This window comes from Coenobita brevimanus, chromosome 40 (genome assembly GCF_032717465.1).
Source record: "Coenobita brevimanus isolate Jiangsu-jjx chromosome 40, ASM3271746v2, whole genome shotgun sequence".
NCBI lineage: Eukaryota > Metazoa > Arthropoda > Malacostraca > Decapoda > Coenobitidae > Coenobita > Coenobita brevimanus.
Window position 1 is genome coordinate 13,608,975 of NC_136993.1, and position 20,559 is coordinate 13,629,533.

Below are 20,559 nucleotides of genomic sequence, written 5' to 3' on the forward strand. Positions count from 1 at the left end.
CAATTGGCACCATACCTTTCTCAAAACACACATTCAACAATCTTACTAACCAGTCAACAATAGTCACTCCACCACCCTTCAGGCATTCCACAGCACACCCATCCATACCTGCAGCTTTCCCTGTTTTCATCTCCGTTACTGCCTTCTCCACTTCCTCCTTCGTGATCAAAGAATCATTCAACTCTCCCAACACATTTATTCCTTGCACCCTTCCATCCGCCACAATCTCAGCCACCCTTTCCTCCTCTACATTTAACAATCTTTCAAAATACTCTGCCCATCTCTTCCTTACTGCATCCATCTCAATTAACATCCTTCCATCCTCTGAGTTTACTCTGTTCTTCCTTCCCAGACTCTCCCTTTGCACCCTTTTCACCTCCTTCCAAAACATTTTCTTATTCTGCTGAAAATTCTCTGTCAGCTGCCTACCCCACCTCTCATCTGCTGCCACTTTAGCATCACGCACAGCCCCTTCTCGCTCTATTCCTCTTCTCCTTATACCTTTCATATGACATCTCATCCTTCCTCTGCAGCCACACTTCATATGCACGTCTCTTCTCAGCCACAGCCATACTTACTTCCTCGCACCACCATTCACTTCCTTTTCTTACACCACCACCCACACGTCTCACACCACACACCTCTTCTGCATGCCCCACCACAGCACTCTTAAACAACTGCCATTCCTCCTCCACGCTGCCATTTTCCCGATCTTTCACTGCGTTCCACTCATCTTTCAATTTCTCCTGATACTCTATCTTTTTCTCTCTTTTACCCAACTCACTCACTTTCAAAACCTCCCTGCCACACCTAACCCTCCTAGCTCTCACCCATCTCTTACCTACTCTTAACTTTCCCTCCACCAGGTAGTGGTCAGACATACCTCCACCCTCCCCTCTCAGAACTCTCACATCCAACAATCTTCCTATTACATTCCTAGACACAACCACATAGTCCATCAAGGCTCTATCAACAACACTTCCACCCTCCTGTCTCACCCATGTATACTTATATATATACTGTATATATATATATACTGTATATATAAATGCAGGTATGGATGGGTGTGCTGTTGAATGCTGAAGAGTGGTGAAGTGACTATTGTTGACTGGTTAGTAAGACTGTTGAATGTGTGCTTTGTGTAAGGTGTGGTGCCAGTTGACTGGGCAAGTGCTTGTGTGGTCCCATTGTATAAAGGCAAGGGTGATAAGTATGAATGTACTAGCTTTAGGGGTATAAGTCTGTTGAGTGTTGTAGGTAAGGTGTATGGTAGAGTGTTAATTATGAGAGTTAGAGAGGGTACAGAGGGAGTAATTGGTGATGAGCAGTGTGGCTTTTAGAGAGGGAGGGGATGCTTGGATCAGATGTTTGCTGTGAGACAAGTGTGTGAAAAGTATTTAGCAAAAGGCAAGGATGTGTATTGGGCATTCATGGATTTAGAGAAAGCATATGACAGAATTGATAGGGAGGCTTTGTGGACTGTTTTAAGATTGTATGGACTTGATGGTAGGTTACTAAAAGGGGTGAAAAGTTTTTATATAAATAGTAGAGCGTGTGTAAGAGTGGGAAATGCTGTGAGTGATAGGTTTCCCGTGAGAGTGGCGCTGCGACAGGGATGTGTGATGTCGCCTTGGTTGTTTAATATTTATATGGATGGTGTTGTAAGAGAGGTGAATGCAAGTGTTTTAGGTGGAGATCTAAGTCTGGTCAATGTCGATGGTGGAGAGTGGAATCTTAAGCAACTGCTGCTTGCGGATGATACTGCACTGGTGGCGATTCAGAGGAGAGATTGAGACAGTTGGTAGAGGAGTTTGGAAGGGTGTGTGAAAGGAGGAAATTGAAAGTAAATGAGAATAAGAGTAAATTGATGAAGTGTACGAGGTTGGTAGATGGTAGGGGGATGAATATAGTTTTGAATGGTGAGTTGCTTGAGGAGGTGGAGTGTTTTAAATATTTAGGGTCGCATGTTGCCTTGGATGGAAGAATAGATGCAGAAGTGAAGTTTAGAATAATTGAAGTAGGAAAGGTGCTGGGACGAATGAAAAAAGTGTTTAGATGTCGTTCGCTTAGAATGGATGTAAAGAGAAGGCTGTATGAGGGTGTTGTGGTACCAACTGCGTTATATGGGGCTGAAACACGGAATATGGGTGTAGCAGAGAGGAAAAGTTTGAATGTAATGGAGATGAGGTGTCTGAGGAGTATGTGTGGAGTGACACGTATGGATCGAGTGCGAAATGATGAAGTGCGAAGGAGAACTGGAGTTGTTCGGGAGATGGCCGGTAGAGTTGAGCAGAGGGTGTTGCGATGGTTTGGGCATATGGAGAGAATGGATAATGAGCGATTGGTGAAAAAGATAACTAGATCTGATGTGAGAGGTGTAAGGCTGAGAGGGAGACCACGAATAGGATGGATGGACAGTGTGAAGAGAGCGCTGGATGCGAGAGGGATGTCTGTTGAGCAAGGAAGAGTGGCTGTGCGTGACAGAAATAAATGGAGAGAAATTGTGAATGAATAAATGATGACGCAGCCCTGAGGGGATATTCTCCCGCATTTGGTCTGATTAGCTAGTCAGGTCAGGTGTGAGTAAGGGGATGGGTCTATTATGATGTGGCAGGGGTAAACCAGCTCTACTGTCGGGCCCTGCTGCGGATGTCACTGATTGCACTGCGCAGTTGACCCATGTGTGTTGTGGTGTGGTGAGGATCTGTCCCTTCTCCCCTTTGGGGCTAAGATGCGATTGACTGTGTTTGAATGGATGAGTAAATGGGGAGTGTGTCATCCTGTCTCGGCTACCTCCCTTTCCATGGGGGAAGCAGCCTAGGTATATATATATATATATATATATATATATATATATATATGTGTGTGTGTGTGTGTGTGTGCGTATACCGTATATATATAATCATCATCATCATCATCCGGACCTCCTTTCCCGCGCTAAGGCAGAGTGATGAGTAGCAATGTCCAGACAGCCCAAATTTGCCCAATCTAATGGGCCATTTACTCATCATTCAAGCCCCTGGAATCCTGGCTTTATCGGGTACGCCAAAAACATTCACCACGGTCTGTAGCTTCACAAAAACGTATACGATTGAGTCAATCTGGACACTGGCACGTTAAGAAAGAGGTGCCAAATCCCTAATCATGCACTTATCCTCACAACATTCATCCAGACAGCCTGATACCTTGTCAGTTCCCTAGCCTCACCGACTTCCAAACCTCTCTTCCTCATACACTCATCCACCATATCTCTCCACCTTCTCCTTGGCCTACATCGCATCGTCCCTCCTTCAGATTTGCTCAGATATAGCTTTTTCACCACCCTAGTATTATCCATTCTCTCCACATGACCATACTATCTCATTACACTCTCTTCGATTCTAGTGTCCACCGAATTCCTCACTCCACATCTTTCACGAATCACATTATTTGGTATCATATCACCCTTTGTACTCCAAATATATTCCTCAGCGGTCCCATCTCCACTGCTCTTACTCTTGACTTTTCATTTTCATGCCACACCATAGCCTCACATCCATATGTTAAAGTTGTCACTAACAGTCCTTCATGTACTGTAAGCCTCGTGGAGCTGCAACACTCAAGCCCCTGTTTCTTATCAAGGCCTTTCTTGCACCAGCTACTTTTCTTCCTTGTGTCACTCTACTTTAAACTTCTTTTGCACATTTTCCTCTCTTCTATCACTGTACCCAGGTATTTGAACTCTCTCACCAATTCCAGTCTCTCTGCATTCACTGTAACATCGCACTGGAAGTCACCTTCTGTCTCAATAACCATCACTTACCCTTTTCTACATTTACTCTCAGGGCACGACGCACTTTCCTACAGTACTCTCAAGGCACGACGCTCACAGACATCAGCAAAACTCTGCACTAGCTTACCAAGTTCTTGTCCGGTACTTGCAAGCAGTACTTCATCATCAGCGTACAAAAAACTTGAGATATTCCATCCATCACCATTCATTACCAAAGCCATCCCTCTCTCCATTACTCGTGTTTTTACTTCTCTCATCACCCTGAAAAAACCATGGGGACATCACGCAACCTTGTCACACGCCCACACTGATTGTGAACCATTCACGTAGATGCCCATTTACCCATACACGTGCATCACTACCATCACAAAAACCCTTGGCTGCACCTAGCAGCTTACCATCTACACCATTAATGCGCAGAACTTTCCACAATCCTTCTCTGTCCACTTTGTCATATGCTTTTTCCAGCCCCATGAATGCCATAAACACCTTATGGTCCTTCTCACAAGCCTTCTCTGCTGTCTGTCTTACTGCAAATATTTGATCCACACATCCACTGCCACTCCTAAAGCCACCCTGTTCATAACTCATTAGGACTTCTGATATCTCTCTTACTTTCTTTGTAATAATTCTTCCATATACCTTCCCTACCACACTCAATAAACTTATGCCACGATAATTCCTGCACTCACATCGCTCACCTTTATTTTTGTACAGGGGTACACTCACAGCCTTTTTCCACCCTGCGGGCACAGTTTCACTCATCCATGCCTTTTTTTTTTAATATTTCCAACAAGCACTTCATCTCACTCTCTCCACTACACTTAAGCATCTCTGCATAAACCTCATCAGCTATATATCTCTCTTAACTGAGACTCAGCTGGCTGAGGCAACTGATAGCAAACTCTTCTGTATCCAACTACTTTCTTTATACTCATTTGACAGCCAAAAGTGGCTGTTGTGTATATGTACGCAAAGACTTATCCACTCAGGTTCCTGAACTTGATTCTTTTGAATTCTTAACTCTCTGGCTTTAGCTTTCCTATAATTCTCTGACTAACTATATCTGTGTTGTATATTTATTACCCTATTCGTACTGTCAAAAATTCTTCGACTATCTTACTTCTAGGATGGAACACATGCTATCTATTTCTCCTTTCTCTGAAATCTCCATTCTAGGAGATTCCAATGTTCACCACCATCTTTGGCTCTCCTCTCCTTTCACGGATCCACCTGGTGAACAAGCCTACATCTTTTGTATCCTTAATGACCCACAACAGCTTGTACAGCACCCTACCCGTATCCCTGACCGCCTTGGAGAGAGTTTCAACATACTTGACCTCTTCCTTACGACTAATTCTCCTGCATGCACTGTTAATCTTTCCTCTCTGCTGGGGTCCTCCTATCACAAGCATATTATTTTAACTTGTCCATTGCTCTGGTACGACCTGTGGATCCTCCAAAGGAACGTCGGTTGTGGCACTTTGGAGCTGCTGACTGGGAGGCCTTCAGGTAGCACTTCTTTAATTTTCCCTGGAATAATCATTGCTTCCATGGCTGGGAGCCATCTGAGTGTGCCTCAAGCATTACAGAGGTTATTCTCTAAGGCATGGAAGCATACATTCCTTTCTTATATCCTTTGACTAATGCAAGAAAGCCTTGGTTTAATCACGCTTGTTCTAACGCTGTGCACAACAAAGAGAGGGCCTATAAATGTTACCAGAGCCAACCCACCCCTGAATTACATCTTTGTTATGTTTCTGCTCGGAATCTTGCTCTGTTCGTTCTGCTAAAAATAATTTCATCCATATTAATATTCTCAACTCTCCAACTCGAATTAATCCCGCTCCTTATGGCATCTTGTCAAAAACCTTTCTAACAACTTTACCTCATCATCCTTCCTCCCTCTTTTGTATTCTGATGGTTCTATAGCTATTTCTTCTGCTGATAAAGCAGCCTTCACTCAGACTTTCTCCTCCAGTTCCACCTTAGACGATTCCGGTGCTGTTCCTTCATCACTTCCCCCCTCTAAATTCCTCATGGCTGAGATTAAAATTTCTTCAGCTGATGTATTTCCTGCCATTAATGGCCTCAATAATAACAAAGGCAAATGGGTCTGATAGGGTCCCTGCTGTTGTCCTCAAGAACTGTGCTTCTGTGCTTACACCCTGCCTCGGTAAACTCTTCAGCCTTTGTCGATCAACTTGTACCTTTCCTTCTTGCTGAAAGTTTGCTTTCATTCAGTCAGTCCCAAAGAAGGTTGAACATTCCTAACTCTCTAACTATCGCCCAGTTGCTTTAACATCCTGTGTCTCATAACTTTTCAAGTACATTCTTAACAGAAAAATTTTAAAGCATCTTTCGTATCACAATCTTCTTTCTGATCGTCAGTATGGGTTCCATCAGGAACTCTCCACTGGCGATCTTCTCACCTACTTTTCAGACTCCTGGTCATCTTCCTTTCGGGACTTTGGCGAAAGCATTGCCATTGCACTTGGCATCTCAAAGGCTTTCGATCGAGTCTGGCATAAATCTTTAATTTCCAAACTGCCCTCTTACGGTTTCTGTTCTCTTATATGTGCCTTCATCTATAGCTTCCTTTCTGGTCGTTCTGTAACTGCTGTTGTAGACGGCCACCATTTTTCTCCTAGGTCTATGAACAGTGGTCTTCCTCAGGGCTCTGTCCTATCACCAACTCTCTTCCTTTTATTCATTAATGACCTTCTAAGCTGTACATCTAACCCAATCCTCTCATACGCTGATGATTCTACCCTTCACCTTACCATTCGGTTCCTGCAGCGTCCATCTCAGCAGTTACTTCAACAAACAAGGGATGAGGCTGTGGCACACATAATGTCTGAATTGGCTCGTATTTCTAACTGGGGTAAAGATAATCTTGGTGTTTTTAACGCATCAAAAACTCAGTTCTTACACCTATTAACCCAACAAAATCTTCCACAGGAGTACCCACTAATGTTTAATAATATCCATCTCAATCCTGCATCATCCTTGAACATGCTTGGGGTTTCATTCTCTCGGGACTCATCTTGGAAAGATCATATTACATCTCTTGTATAATCTGCTTCCAAGAGATTAGATGTGCTAAGCTGACTCCATACCTTCTTTACCCCTGCACAGTTGTTGACCTTATACACGGGTTTTATTCGCCCTTCTGTAGAGTACAACTCTCATGTGGAAAGCCTTCCCAGATATCGCTCTTCTCAATAGGATGGAGTCAAAGGCTTTTCGTCACATTAATTCTCCTCTTATTACTGGCTCCCTTCAACCTCTGTCTCTTCGCCGCACTGTTGCATCATCATCTCTTTTCTATCGCTTCTTCAATTGTCACTCCTGCTCTGAACCGTCTGTTTGCATTCCTCCACCTATGCGACGGGTGCATAGCACCCGTCTAGTAACAAACTCTTGTCACTTTTTTGTCCAACTCTCTAATGCAAGAGTTACCCGTTACTCCCAGTCCTTCTTTTATGCAACGGATCAGCTCTGGAAATGTCTCCCTCTGTCTGTATTTCCTACTTTCTATGATCTCCAGTCTTTAAAACGCAGTGTGTTTAGGCATCTTGAAATGAACGGATATTGAATTTGGCTCTCTTTTTTTTCTTCTTCTTCTTCTTCTTCTTGGAATGAACTGTTTGTGGGCTCTTAGACTTTGGTTCCTTCTTTCTTGCATATATATATATATATATATATATATATATATATATATATATATATATATATATATATATATATATATATATAATAAAAAATAATAATTTGGTTTTACGCCAGGTGTCCCCGAAGGGGTAAGGCGTTGCCCCTGGGTAGAGGACTTTGGATTAGAGCATGTAGCATTTTATGACCGGATGCCCTTTCTGATGTCTACCAATGACCCTTGGGTGGATTCGGTCCTCCTACCCTTCGGTCAGAGCGGAGCGCTCTAACCCACTGAGCCACGGCTTCTACAATATCTATCTATCTATCTATATATCTATATACAGTATACTGTGCAGATAGATAGATAGATAGATAGATTTTTTTTCATTCTAGCTTTGCCTCGATGCACGGCCAGCTCCGAGATCCTAACTGAAACTTATCAGCATGTGAATACTCATAATCTACTCGGCAGTTTCCCAACAGTCTAGCATCGCAAACATCAGTGTTCTGCATGCTGTCAAAAATCATGACCCATTGTCACTCAATAGAAATCTGAAAGTACATATATCAAAATAGCTAAATTTAGATTATTTCGACTGGAATCAACTTCAGTAAAGAACCAGAGTGGGAGCAGCGGAAAAAAAACGTTTTTTAGCACATAGATCTAAACTTACCAATAGAAAAATCGACTAAAACTTGAATGGTAATGACAAATTATTATCCAACTTCCTTCCTGTAAACAAGTGGAAGTTCTCAAAAAAGCCAAAAATATCCTGGTTCAAAATCCATCCCAGAAGTTTTGTCTTTTCACTCCTATTTCCCAACCCAAATTGCATTTGTTTTGATTATGCTGTGGTTAAGTGAAATGTTAATAACATCTTTACAGTACATTTTTGCATATCACACTACATCCGTGTTCCAACATTCCTTACACTCACAAGCTCAGTGGTCTCATATGTTACATAACGAATGCTTTCTTAACAATATCAGCCGGCACTCGGTTTACTCTCGGCAGTCGTTACTCCTAAAAACTATCACTTTTTTTTTTTTTCCAGTAGTCACGCAATCTTTTTCACAGCATATGAACATCAGTGCAGGGTCATTTCATGAAAGATGTGCTCAGAAAACACAACACTTCCACACTGAGAAATCAGAAAAAAAATATAGAGAACTATGTTTAGATAATTCATCATGAGAACCCAGCATTACCTAAACTTAATAATTTATATGATTTCCACATTTGCAAAGGAACATATCTCGATCTACGAAGATACCTATGGTGCTTCACCCAACAAAAGGGGGGGTAGCCGAGACAGGACGACACACTCCCAATTTACTCGTCCACACACACACATTTATTCGTATCTTAGCTAGAGACAGATCCTCACTGCACCACACCGCACGAGGGTCACCTGTGCAGTGCAATCAGCGACATCTGCAACAGGGCCCGACAGCAGAGCTGGTTTACCCCTGCCACATCATAATGCATTCATCCCCTTGCCCGCTCCAAACCTGATCAGCTGATCAGACCAAATGCGGGAGAATATTCCCTCAGGGCCGCGTCACCAGTTATTCATTCACAGTTTATCTCCAGTCATTCCTATCACACACAACCAATCTTCCTTGCTCAACAGACATCCCTCGCATCTAACGCTCTCTTCACACTATCCATCCATCTTATTCGTGGTCTTCCTCTCAGCCTTACACCTCACACATCCGATCCAGTTATCTTCTTCACCAATCGCTTCTCATCCATTTTCTCCACATGCCTAAACCGTCGCAACACTCTGCTCAGCTCGACCAGCCATCACCCGCATAACTCCAGTTCTCCTTCACACTTCATCATTTATCACCCGATCCACGTGCATCACTCCACACATACTCCTCAGACACCTCATCTCCAATACATTCAAACCTTTCCTCTCTGCTACACCCATATTCCATGTTTCAGACCCATATAACGCAGTCGGTAACACAACACCCTCATACAGCCTTTTCTTAACAATTACTCCAAGCGAACGACTCTAAACACCTTTTTCACTCCTCCCAGCACCTTTCCTACTTCATTCATTCTAAAGTTCACTTCTACATATACTCTTCCAACCACAGAAACATGTGACCCTAAATACTTAAAACACTCTACCATCTCAAGCAACTCACCATTCAAAACTATATCCATCCTCCTACCATTTACCAACCTCGTACACTTCACTTTACTCTTATTCTCAGTTACTTTTAATTTCCTCCTTTCACACACCTTCCAAACTCCTCTGCCAACTGTCTCAATCCCTCCTCCCAATCAGACACCAGTGCTGTATTATCCACATACAGCGGCTGATTCAGGATCCACTCTTTACCATCAGCATTCAGAATACTCAAACCTCCACCTGACTCTCTCGGATTTAAGGGTGAGAGGACTAGGGACCCCCTCCTCTGTTTTTTAGTTCCTACAATGACACAGGAGCATATGTATAAGAAGCAAATACCACGCGATAAAAAGAACAGGATATATAAGTCCACAAACAAATCACATTCACAAGAAACAAAATAGTTACTCTTGAACTTGGTCATAATGAGAGGCTCAAAGTTCAAGGATTTACACCGAGACAGTACCATTCCCATTTGTATCTTGCGTACTGCACATCCTTTACCACAAAAACCACTAAGTAACCATTTTCACTACTCTAAATATTATGCATTGAAAACATACTCCACCATTACCCAAGGCAGTTCAAATAATTGTCAACACTACCGGTACTATTTCATACCATCACCCTCAGAAATCTTCATATTACCAAAATCTTTTAAAATTTGCCCTGTTCAGAGACAATATATTAACCTTTTGGTTGTCAGACTTCTGTACTTCAGCACCAACACTTGAGTTAATTCTCAAAATGTCCATTCTTTCCTCTCTGAAATGCTGTGTCCTTTACCACAGCACACTTTCGTATTTCGTCATCCGCACTTCTATATGAAAATCCTTCTGCATAGCCTCATAAGTAAAATTCTTTGAAAGTCAGTCTGTATAAGCTTGATATCTGCTGATCAGGGTGTTCATGTTTAGATGAAGCAGAGCACACAGCAACTAAATGCTGATTTTTGTTGTTGTTTTATAAAGGTTAGTTCAAGGCTTCACTGCAGTTGTTAAACTAAGGACTCGTAACATACACAGACCACCCCCCCAAAAAAAAAAAACTAATAATAATAAGTATTTGAACATACATAGAGTGCTGTCAATGTCATTTAAATGGATTAATTATATTTATTTGTATTCCAGGAGTGTACCTTGCCCTTCAGTGTAGGGATTGGTCTGCAGAGTAATACACCACTGAAGCCAAGGATTGATTTAGTTACCTACAAGATCGTTGAAAGTGGTTTAGTGTCACAGGGGTTTAAGGAATCAGTATGGGTTGCCACACGGGTAAGATTGTATAGGCGTCCTTTGAACCAGCTAAATTAGTGTCAGAAATAGCTAAGTCAATGTGAGAAGTAAATAGCTTATTACATACGTCTAGTTCTTTCCCCCACTACGATAGTGGTTCTTATCCTAGACGATGCCAGCCACCCACTGCCGTGTCGGTAAGGAGTACTGAACAGTAAGTATGTGTGTGGGATGGGGTGAGGGCACTCATTATTAAGTATAGACTCATAGTAATGACCGTTTCTTTTAGAGGTATGAGTTTATCAAAAGACTTATACTGGCAACAAGTGAATATGACGTTCTAGCAAGTGAATATGACGTGGATTTTTCCCAAAGTATAGTTTCAGTAACGTGATTGTGGAAGAAAACAATGTTGGTGTTTATATCTGATAATGTTATTTAAAAACGGCATTGCAAGGTATACATCTAAGGAGTAGACTGTTGCACCACTCGAGCAAGGCAGTACGCCCAAGATGGATGGAAAGCTGATGACAGGGAGAGCTGGAGCTCTCGTTTCATCAGCCCTCAGGACCAGTTCCTGACCATCCCCCTTTGCTGAACTTTTTCAGTGTTTCAGTAACACAGGGAGTAGGACAGCATGCTCTCCAATACAAGTTTCTCTAACTGTCAGCACAAATCTACATGCACAGTACACACTACATTTCCTTTTCAAAATTAGAAAAAGAAAAATGGCACATATTAGCCATGCCTTGGAGTCCCTGGGGGAGGACCATATGTGTCCCTACCACCCGCCCCTCTCCCGGTGACGACTCAACTAGCTGCCTGGAACCACTGTCTGACTCATTTCTTCTTCATTTCTGCAACATTAGCGGCCTTTCCTCTAACTTTCTCTCTGTTGAACACCACCTCTCCTTCTTTAAACCTCACCTTCTCTTCTTAACTGAGACTCAGCTCTCTGAGGCAACTGACAGCAAACCCTTTCCTGTATCATCCTACTTTCTCTATAGTCATTTCAAAGCCAAAGGTGGCTGTTGTGTATATGCACACAACGACTTATATTGCTCTCGTGTTCCTGAGCTTGATTCTTCTGAATTCTCTACTCTCTAGCTTCGGCTCTCCTGTCATTCTCTAACTAAATATATCTGTGCTGTTTACTTATCCCCTGATTCTACAATAAAAAATTCTTCAACTGTCTTACTTCTACCATGGGACCCATTCTATTAATTTCTTCTTTCTCCGAAATCTCCATTTTAGGAGATTTCAATATTCATCACCACCTTTGGCTCTCCTCTCCTTTCACTGATCCACAGGCTGAACAAACCTACATCTTTGCTATCCATAATGACCTAGAGCAGCTTGTACAGTACCCTACCCGTATCCCTGATTGCCTTGGAGAGAGATCCAATATACTTGACCTGTTTCATCTCCACTGGGCTCCTCCGATCACAACCTTATTACCTTAACCTGTCCTATTACTCCAGTACGGCCTGTGGAATCTCCAAAGAAACGTCGACTGTGGCACTCTGGAGCTGCTGACTGGGAGGCCCTCAAGTAGCACTTCAATGCTTTTCCCTGGAATAATTATTGCTTCCACGGCTAGGAGCCATCTGAGTGTGCTATGCGCATTATGGAGGTTATTCTCTCGGGCATGGAAGCATACATTCCTTTCTCATATCCTTTGACTAAAGCAGGAAAGCCTTGGTTTAATCACGCTTGTTCCAATGCTGTCCGCAACAAGGAGAGGGCCTATAAAAGGTATCAGAGCCAACGCACCCCTGAATCACACCTTTTTTTTGTTTCTGCCCAGAATTGTGCTAAGTCTGTTCTTCACTCTGATAAAAATAATTCCATCTGTACTAAATCCTCTCAACTCTCCAACTCAAATTCTTCCTGCTTCTTCTGGCACCTTGCCAAAAACCTTTCTAACAACTTTACCTCATTATCCTTCCCTCCTCTTTTCTACTCTGATGGCTCTATAGCTACTTCTACAGATAAAGCAGATCTCTTTGCTCAGACTTTCTCCTCCAGTTCCACCTTAGTTGATTCCGGTGCTGTTCCTCCATCACTTCCCCCCTCTGACTTTCTGATGGCTGACATTAAAATTTTTTCTGCTGATGTATTTTCTGCCATCACTGGCCTCAATACTAACAAGGCATATGGGCCTGATGGAGTCCCTGCAGTTGTTCTCAAGAACTGTGCTTCTGTACTTACACCCTGCCTAGGAAAACTCTTTCACCTTTGTCGATCAACTTGTACCTTTACTTCTTGCTGGAAGTTTGCTCTCACTCAGTCAGTCCCAAAGAAGGGTGACCATGCCCAACCCTCTAACTATCGTCCAATTGCTTTAACATCCTGTGTCTCAAAAGTTTTCGAGTCTATTCTTAACAGATTAGTTTTAAAGCATCTTTCCTATCACAGACTTCTTTCTGATCGTCAGTATGGGTTCCTTCAGGGATGCTCCACTGGCGATCTTCTCACCTACCTTTCAGACTCCTGGACATCCTCCTTTCGGGACTTTAGCGAAAGATTTGCCATTGTATTTGACATTTCAAAAGCTTTCGATCGATTTTGGCATAAACCTTTAATTTCCAAACTGCCCTCTTACGGCTTCTATCCTTCTGTCTGTGCCTTCATCTCTAGCTTCCTTTCTGGTCGTTCTATTGCAGCTGTTGTAGACGGCCATCGTTCTTCTCCTAGATCTATCAAAAGTGGTATTCCTCAGGCCACTGTACTATCACCACCTCTCTTCCTTTTATTCATCAATGACCTTCTAAGCTGTAAATCTAACCGTATCCACTCGTATGCTGGTGATTCCACCCTTCACCTTTCCATTTGGTTCCTGCAGTGTCCATCTCAGCACTTCAACAAACAAGGGATGAGGCTATGGCACACCTGATGTCTGACTTGGCTCGTATCTCTGACTGGCCTAAAAACAATCTTGCTTTTAATGCACCCAAAGACTCAGTTCGTTCACCTGTAAACCCAACAAAATCTTCCACAGGAGTACCCACTAATGTTTAATAATATCCAGCTCAGTCCTGCATCATCCTTGAACATGCTTGGGGTTTCATGCAATCGGGACTTATCTTGGAAAAATCATATTACATCTATTGTAAAATCTGCTTCCAAGAGATTAGGTGTGCTAAGCCGACTCCATACCTTCTTTACCTCTGCACAGTTGTTGACTTTATACACGGGTTTTATTCGCCCCTGTGTAGAATACAACTCTTATGTGTGGGGAGACTCCCCACATACAGCTTTTCTCAATAGGGCTTTTCGTCTCATTAACTCTCCTCGTCTTACTAGCTCCCTTCAACCTCTGGCTCTTTGCCACACTGTTGCATCTTTATCTCTTTTCTATCACTACGTCCATGGTCACTGCTCTTCTTAACTGTCTGCTTGCATCCCTCCACCTGTATGACTGGTGCCTAGCACTCGTCTAGCAACAAACTCTCATCCCTTTTCTGTCCAGTTCTCCAATGCAAGAGCTAACCGTTACTCCTAGCCCTTCAATTATGCAACAGGTCAGCTGTGGAACTGTCTCCCTCTGTCTGTATTTCATACTTCCTATGAAATACAGGCAGAGGTAGGGGGATGAATATAGCTTTGAATGGCGAGTTGCTTGAGGAGGTAGAGTGTTTTAAATATCTAGGGTCACATGTTGCTGTGGATGGAAGAATAGATGCAGAAGTGTAGTTTAGAATAAATGAAGTAGGAAAGGTGCTGGGAGGAATGAAAAAAGTGTTTAGATGTCGTCCGCTTAGAATGGATGTAAAGAGAAGGTTGTATGAGGGTGTTGTGGTACCGACTGCGTTATATGGGTCTGAAACATGGAATATGGGTGTAGCAGAGAGGAAAAGTTTGAATGTAATGGAGATGAGGTGTCTGAGGAGTATGTGTGGAGTGACGCGTATGGATCGAGTGCGAAATGATGAAGTGCGAAGGAGAACTGGAGTTGTTTGGGAGATGGCTGGTAGAGTTGAGCAGAGGGTGTTGCGATGGTTTGGGCATATGGAGAGAATGGATAATGAGCGATTGGTGAAAAAGATAACTAGATCTGATGTGAGAGGTGTAAGGCTGAGAGGAAGACCACGAATAGGATGGATGGACAGTGTGAAGAGAGCGCTGGATGCGAGAGGGATGTCTGTTGAGCAAGGAAGAGTGGCTGTGTGTGACAGAAATAAATGGAGAGAAGTTGTGAATGAATAAGGGATGACGCAGCCCTGAGGGGATATTCTCCCGCATTTGGTCTGATCAGCTAGTCAGGTCAGGTGCGGGTAAGGGGATGGGTCTGTTATGATGTGGCAGGGGTAAACCAGCTCTGCTGTCGGGCCCTGTTGCGGATGTCACTGATTGCATTGCGCAGTTGATCCTTGTGCGGTGTGGTGCGGTGAGGATCTGTCCGTTCTCCCCTTGGGGCTAAGATGCGAATGAATGTGTTTGAATGAATGAGTAATTGGGGAGTGTGTTGTCCTGTCTCGGCTACCTCCCTTTCCTTGGGGGAAGCAGCTTAGGTATATAGATAGATGATCTCCAGTCTATCAAACGAAGTGTTTCCAGGCATCTTGAAATGAACGGACCTTGAAATAGGCTCTCTTTTGTATTGTTTTTGTCTTTTTCTTGGAAGGAACGGTTTGTGGGCTGCTAGCCTTTGATTCCTTCTTCCTCGCATTGAAAAAAAAAAAAAAGACAGTTTAAAGAGCAAGATGGTTTAAGAGTACTTCTCTCAATAATACAATTCATTTTAGACATACTGTTACAGAGTCATCACGCTTAAAACCTTACCAACATCACTTCAGTGGCGTTTTTATTATTACTATGCCCTGTTTACTCTAACTTGCTCTAAAAATATAATCTCTCCATTTTGAATCCTGATGTGTAGTAGAAGGTGAACATTAGAGTATGCTGCTATTCACACACACACACACACACACACACACACACACACACACACACACACACACACACACACACACACACAACGTGGAATGGAAAGGGTGTAGAAGTGCTACACTGTTTCTGCATCTACGCTACGTGAAATGAGCTACAAAAGGATAAAAAAAACAAAAAAACAAAAACAGGATCATCATATAATTTTATTCGGCTTTTGAGATTTTTTTTCTCGGAAATGAGCATTTAATTGACCCCGTCACTAATCTCTTCATTACTACAGATCCGCTCTAAGGTTAATTAATGCGTTTGGTGGCAAGAACCAAAAAGAAATTTTAAACAATCATCATATTAAAAGCATTAACAAAGTAAGTAGGACTGATACTCACAGAGGCAGCAACACCTTTGTACTCTTTTGAATATTACTGATATTGACAAGTTCATTATGTCAGTACTTTGGTGACATGAAACATTGATTTATATGAAGTGATTTGTCTGGAATTAGTCATTATTATTATTATTATTATTATTATTATTATTATTTTATTTTAAAATATTATCATCATTTGCAATGGTCGGTGCTCTTGAGAAGCAAGTAGTATTTATTAGTTTCTTCTTTGGAAATTTTCATATTTGTTCTAAATCTCTTAATGTAAATGGTGCAAAATCAGAGAGCGATACGTTATACTTGGTAAGTTCAAAACATAGACATACGAACAATTATTCTTACTTTATGATTATTCATTACATACGATTGGTACATCAACACTCTTTTAATATCCTCTGATATATGAAGATTAAAGAAATATACGGTAGACTCAATAGTGAGAACTTCTTTTTGTCAGCAGAGAGATATGAAAAATATAGTGTAGGTAAAACATTAATTGTTGACTGGGAAGTGAAGCACAGAATTAGTGTGTGTGTGTGTGTGTGTGTGTGTGTGTGTGTGTGTGTGTGTGTGTGTGTGTGTGTGTGTGTGTGTGTGTGTGTGTGTGTGTGTGTGTGTGTGTGAAGAAAGACTGGAATTTTTTAAGGTTTCAACTGCCAAGATACAGTTTTGAATTTGGCTCTTTGTTGTTTTTGTTATTCTTGGAGGGAACAATCATGCGAACTCCTGGCCTGTAGTTCCTTCTTTCTTGAAAAAAAAAAAAAAAAAGGCAAACGAGATAGGTAACTGACAGGAAGTGGAAAGTATAATGGTCAAATGAAATACAGTGGATGTTAGCGTGAAACCAACGATAGAGAACAGAGAAGTAAGGCTGAAAAACTACTGCATGAAAATACGTTAGTAACCACATTAACAAATGAGATTGAAATTATCTTTATCTTACCACAAACAGATAAAAGTGAGGCATAACTAATCATAAATTATATTGGCAGGAGAACCGGATGAAGCAGAAAGAGACCAACAAGGAGGAAGAAACAGACAGAAAGACTGAGGTGCTACGAGTTTTGCCCCTAAATGTGGAGCACATGCAAGGGGCCTTCTACATCCTTGGCATTAGCCACCTCTCTGCTGTACTGGCGTTTCTCGCCGAGTTGTGTCTTGCTTGCAGGGAACAACACAGCACCAAAGACTGACCCACAGACGAAGATGATTTTACTCAAATTCTGAGAAATGTTTAATAGTGCAGCGACTACTGATGAACTCTATAAAGTCATTATGAAGAAAAATTAAACTTAACAAGATCTTATGCTTTATATGTGTATTAATATATCTTATGAAAATTCTATGTTTGCAATGTACACTAAGCCCTACCCAGCCTGTTGTACAGTTTCATTTAATGTCAACTTTCGAAACAGAATTCAAAGCCAAGAATGATTAATGTAACTTCTTGACATTACCCTCCATCATAAAGGGATCAACTCTGAAAGGCGTAGGAAAAAAAAAGGTAAGTCAATTGGTAACAGGTGTACATGTCATGCCATCACTACCATGGTACTGTACAAGACAAAGCTCTGCAGTGTCAGCAGTGTTTCTATAGCGAAGGTAGAAGGCTTCTGCAATGTGGGCAGAGAGCTCGTGTAGCGTGGACAGTGGACTCCTGTCTCTACGTCGGTGATATATCTACTGCTAATAAGTATATTTTGAGAATATGCCAGGAATATTGAGGCCGGAATTGGGTATAAAGCCGTTTGTGTAAATTGAGAAGACAAATTCTATGCAAGCTTCCATTTCTTGAGGTTTTCTGGGAATCATTAATAAAAATGCTGTGAACATTAATTTGTTAAAATGCAGAGTACAAAAAAACGGAGAAACTTTGTTCTTGTCTCTGAAACAAGATTTACAATTTACTGGCAAAAGTGGTGCCTCGGCTACTCCATCACCGCCACAAAAAAGGGATGAAGTTCTGACGAGTTGTGGGATTTTGTAGGTCGAGATAAAAAACTGAACAACCCGTTCACTACAACACGGTCTGGGTAGGCAACTTCTGTTAGACATAATGTACATAACAATGGAAAAAAAATAATTACCAATAACTCCAGATGTTCTTTGTCCATTCACCATCCCGACCTGTGTGATCGGATAATTTGCGTCATGAGAGAAGAAGTCGATTCTGGTCCCAGTATTAATGCACTTCGAGGCAACAATAACTGGATGTTGAATGGTGAAGTCGGTGTGGTCTGTGGTACCGTAGATGGAAAGATGTAAAGTACAATGAGAGGACATTTGTTCAAACACTCCGTCATAATGACCCGTACTTGGAACACCATACTACGAGACGATAGAGCTATCTGAGAGTAAACAAATGAGCACTAGATCAATTAATGGGCAGGCTGGTTAATGGCAAATAATATTATCATCCGAAGTACACACATAAAACATAAAAAAATAAAATCCGTCCGTAAGGTACAATTTTGGAATGAAGAACTTGATACAGTCTAGGTGGAGGAGTTACTCCCCTTTCCACCCTTACTGGATGGTGTGTCGTTGTTTGGTCATCCCTCCATCACAAAGACTCAACCTGATACACAGTAGACCCATGAATACTTTTCCTTCTCATAGTTGGCTGGGAAAATGTCGTTTTTATAAAGAAAAAAAAAAACTGTTTACCATTCGTGTTTTACATTATTCTGGGTAACAACACAAACCAAGGAATTATATAACTTACGTTACATTCCTGAAACCTCACTCATGTTGGTCAAGGGTTCATTCAACCTGATTGACATAGGCGGTATATTATTTTACAGTGGTAATTAAAATACCAAAACATCAATTGAGATATAATAACACTGAAGATTACTCTGCTACCTTCCTCAAATGTGCCGATATCGTCTATTGTTTGTAACCATAGTTTCTTCCCGACAATCGTGGTGTAATATCCCATCACCTCTTGAGAATTATTCGTATAACAAGTTACTCTGTAACAGATTTTACATTTTAGCACAGAAGCATGAAGGATACAACTGGGATAAAATTCTAGAAAGCTGATTTTTTTTCAGGAAAGCTACATAGATGCCTCCTAAGTCAAAACCAGCAAACATTCTAAATATTCCGAACAGGCTAACCGTGTGGAACGAAAAATTCAAGAAAGCCACCATCGGCATGGGGTGCATATATAGCTTTGTGACTAAAATTCACACTTGGTCATGTAATACCACCTATTATGGGTTTTAAGGATTGATAAATCCATTTCTGCTATTATCCTAATATTTCAGTGTTACCTATATACATTAGACACCCTGCAGGGTGAAAAACAAGACCTGTCAGAGGACGGAAGAGAAATCATTGCCAACGGCCATCTAGTAGGGTTCATGGAGCTCATTAGCCTTGATTTGCATTTCATCTAGGAGAAGGAAAATGCTGCGGTAAATCCTGGACAGCCATAGACAGGGATCCCACATCCCTGCCCATAGGCTAGTGGCGAGCCCTCTCCCGACCTGGGAGGTTGGGGTGGGGATGCATCCCCTCCCTGTAAAAAACAATGTGCGTGAAACAGGAGAAGGAAGAGGGAGAGGAGTCAATACATGTTGCCTGACCCTTGGGCACCGGCCTGATAGGGCATTTTGGGCCCTGTCATGCTGACGCCTATCGTGACGGTTGCTCGGTAAAGCCTATGAGGTCCCAGTGAACGAATGATGGGGGAGGGACCCCCTAGCCCAGACCCTTCTTTTGATTCGTGTCATGGTGGTGCAAAGGACACGCGAGCCCTAGGTACCAAGCGCAGGTTTATCATTTGAAAAGCATTGAGGGTGGTGGCTTGGAACATTCTAAGCCTTTCAAAGGATGATCAACTGCCTTTGTTTCACGAGAGTTGGGGCAATGTGGGATCGACATAGCTGCACTGTCTGAGGTGATGCAACCCGCATGGTGAGATAAGAAGCGATGGTTACACATACTACTGGTCTGGCTGTGACAATGGTAGGTATACCCATCTTAGGGGTGTTGCTGAGGCAGTTGCTGCTCACTTTGTCTCCTGTGTTGACAGGGTTACTCAGGTTGATGAGTGTATAATGCTTGTGAGAATGAAGCACTCCTTGGGCTTCATCTCTCTTATTGCAGTGTATGCTCCAACAGAGATGAGTGATGTTCAAGAGAAAAAGCTATTCTACACCAAAAATGACTCTGTTGTGGAACAGTACCCCTTGTGTGATACACTCCTGGTCATGGGCAACTTTAATGCAGTTACTGACACAAACAGGGGGGGTTCCCCATTGCTCTGGAACTAGGAACTCCAATTGTTCTTACCTTCTGGATTTCGCAAAATCCTCCAACTTAAGAATTGCTGATCCTGGTTCCAGTGGCCAAATTTTCACCATTGGACTTGGTATCTCAATACCGGAGGGGTTGCTAAGGAGATTGATCACATTCTTATTAGTACACAGTGGAGGATCTTTCAGACCTGCAGCGTTTTCAGGA

General features: G+C 42.1%; 1 protein-coding gene across 1 annotated transcript in view; it reads left to right on the forward strand.

The window, feature by feature from the left end:
- Positions 1–17,279, forward strand: part of LOC145396961 (putative glutamate receptor) — a 237,806-nt gene extending 220,527 nt beyond the window's left edge. Inside the window, exons 11-12 of the mRNA XM_080270194.1 lie at positions 10,704–10,847; positions 17,079–17,279. Coding sequence (XP_080126320.1) covers positions 10,704–10,847; positions 17,079–17,279 — 345 coding nt within the window. The remainder of the gene's footprint in view (positions 1–10,703; positions 10,848–17,078) is intronic.
- Positions 17,280–20,559: the final 3,280 nt, after the last annotated feature.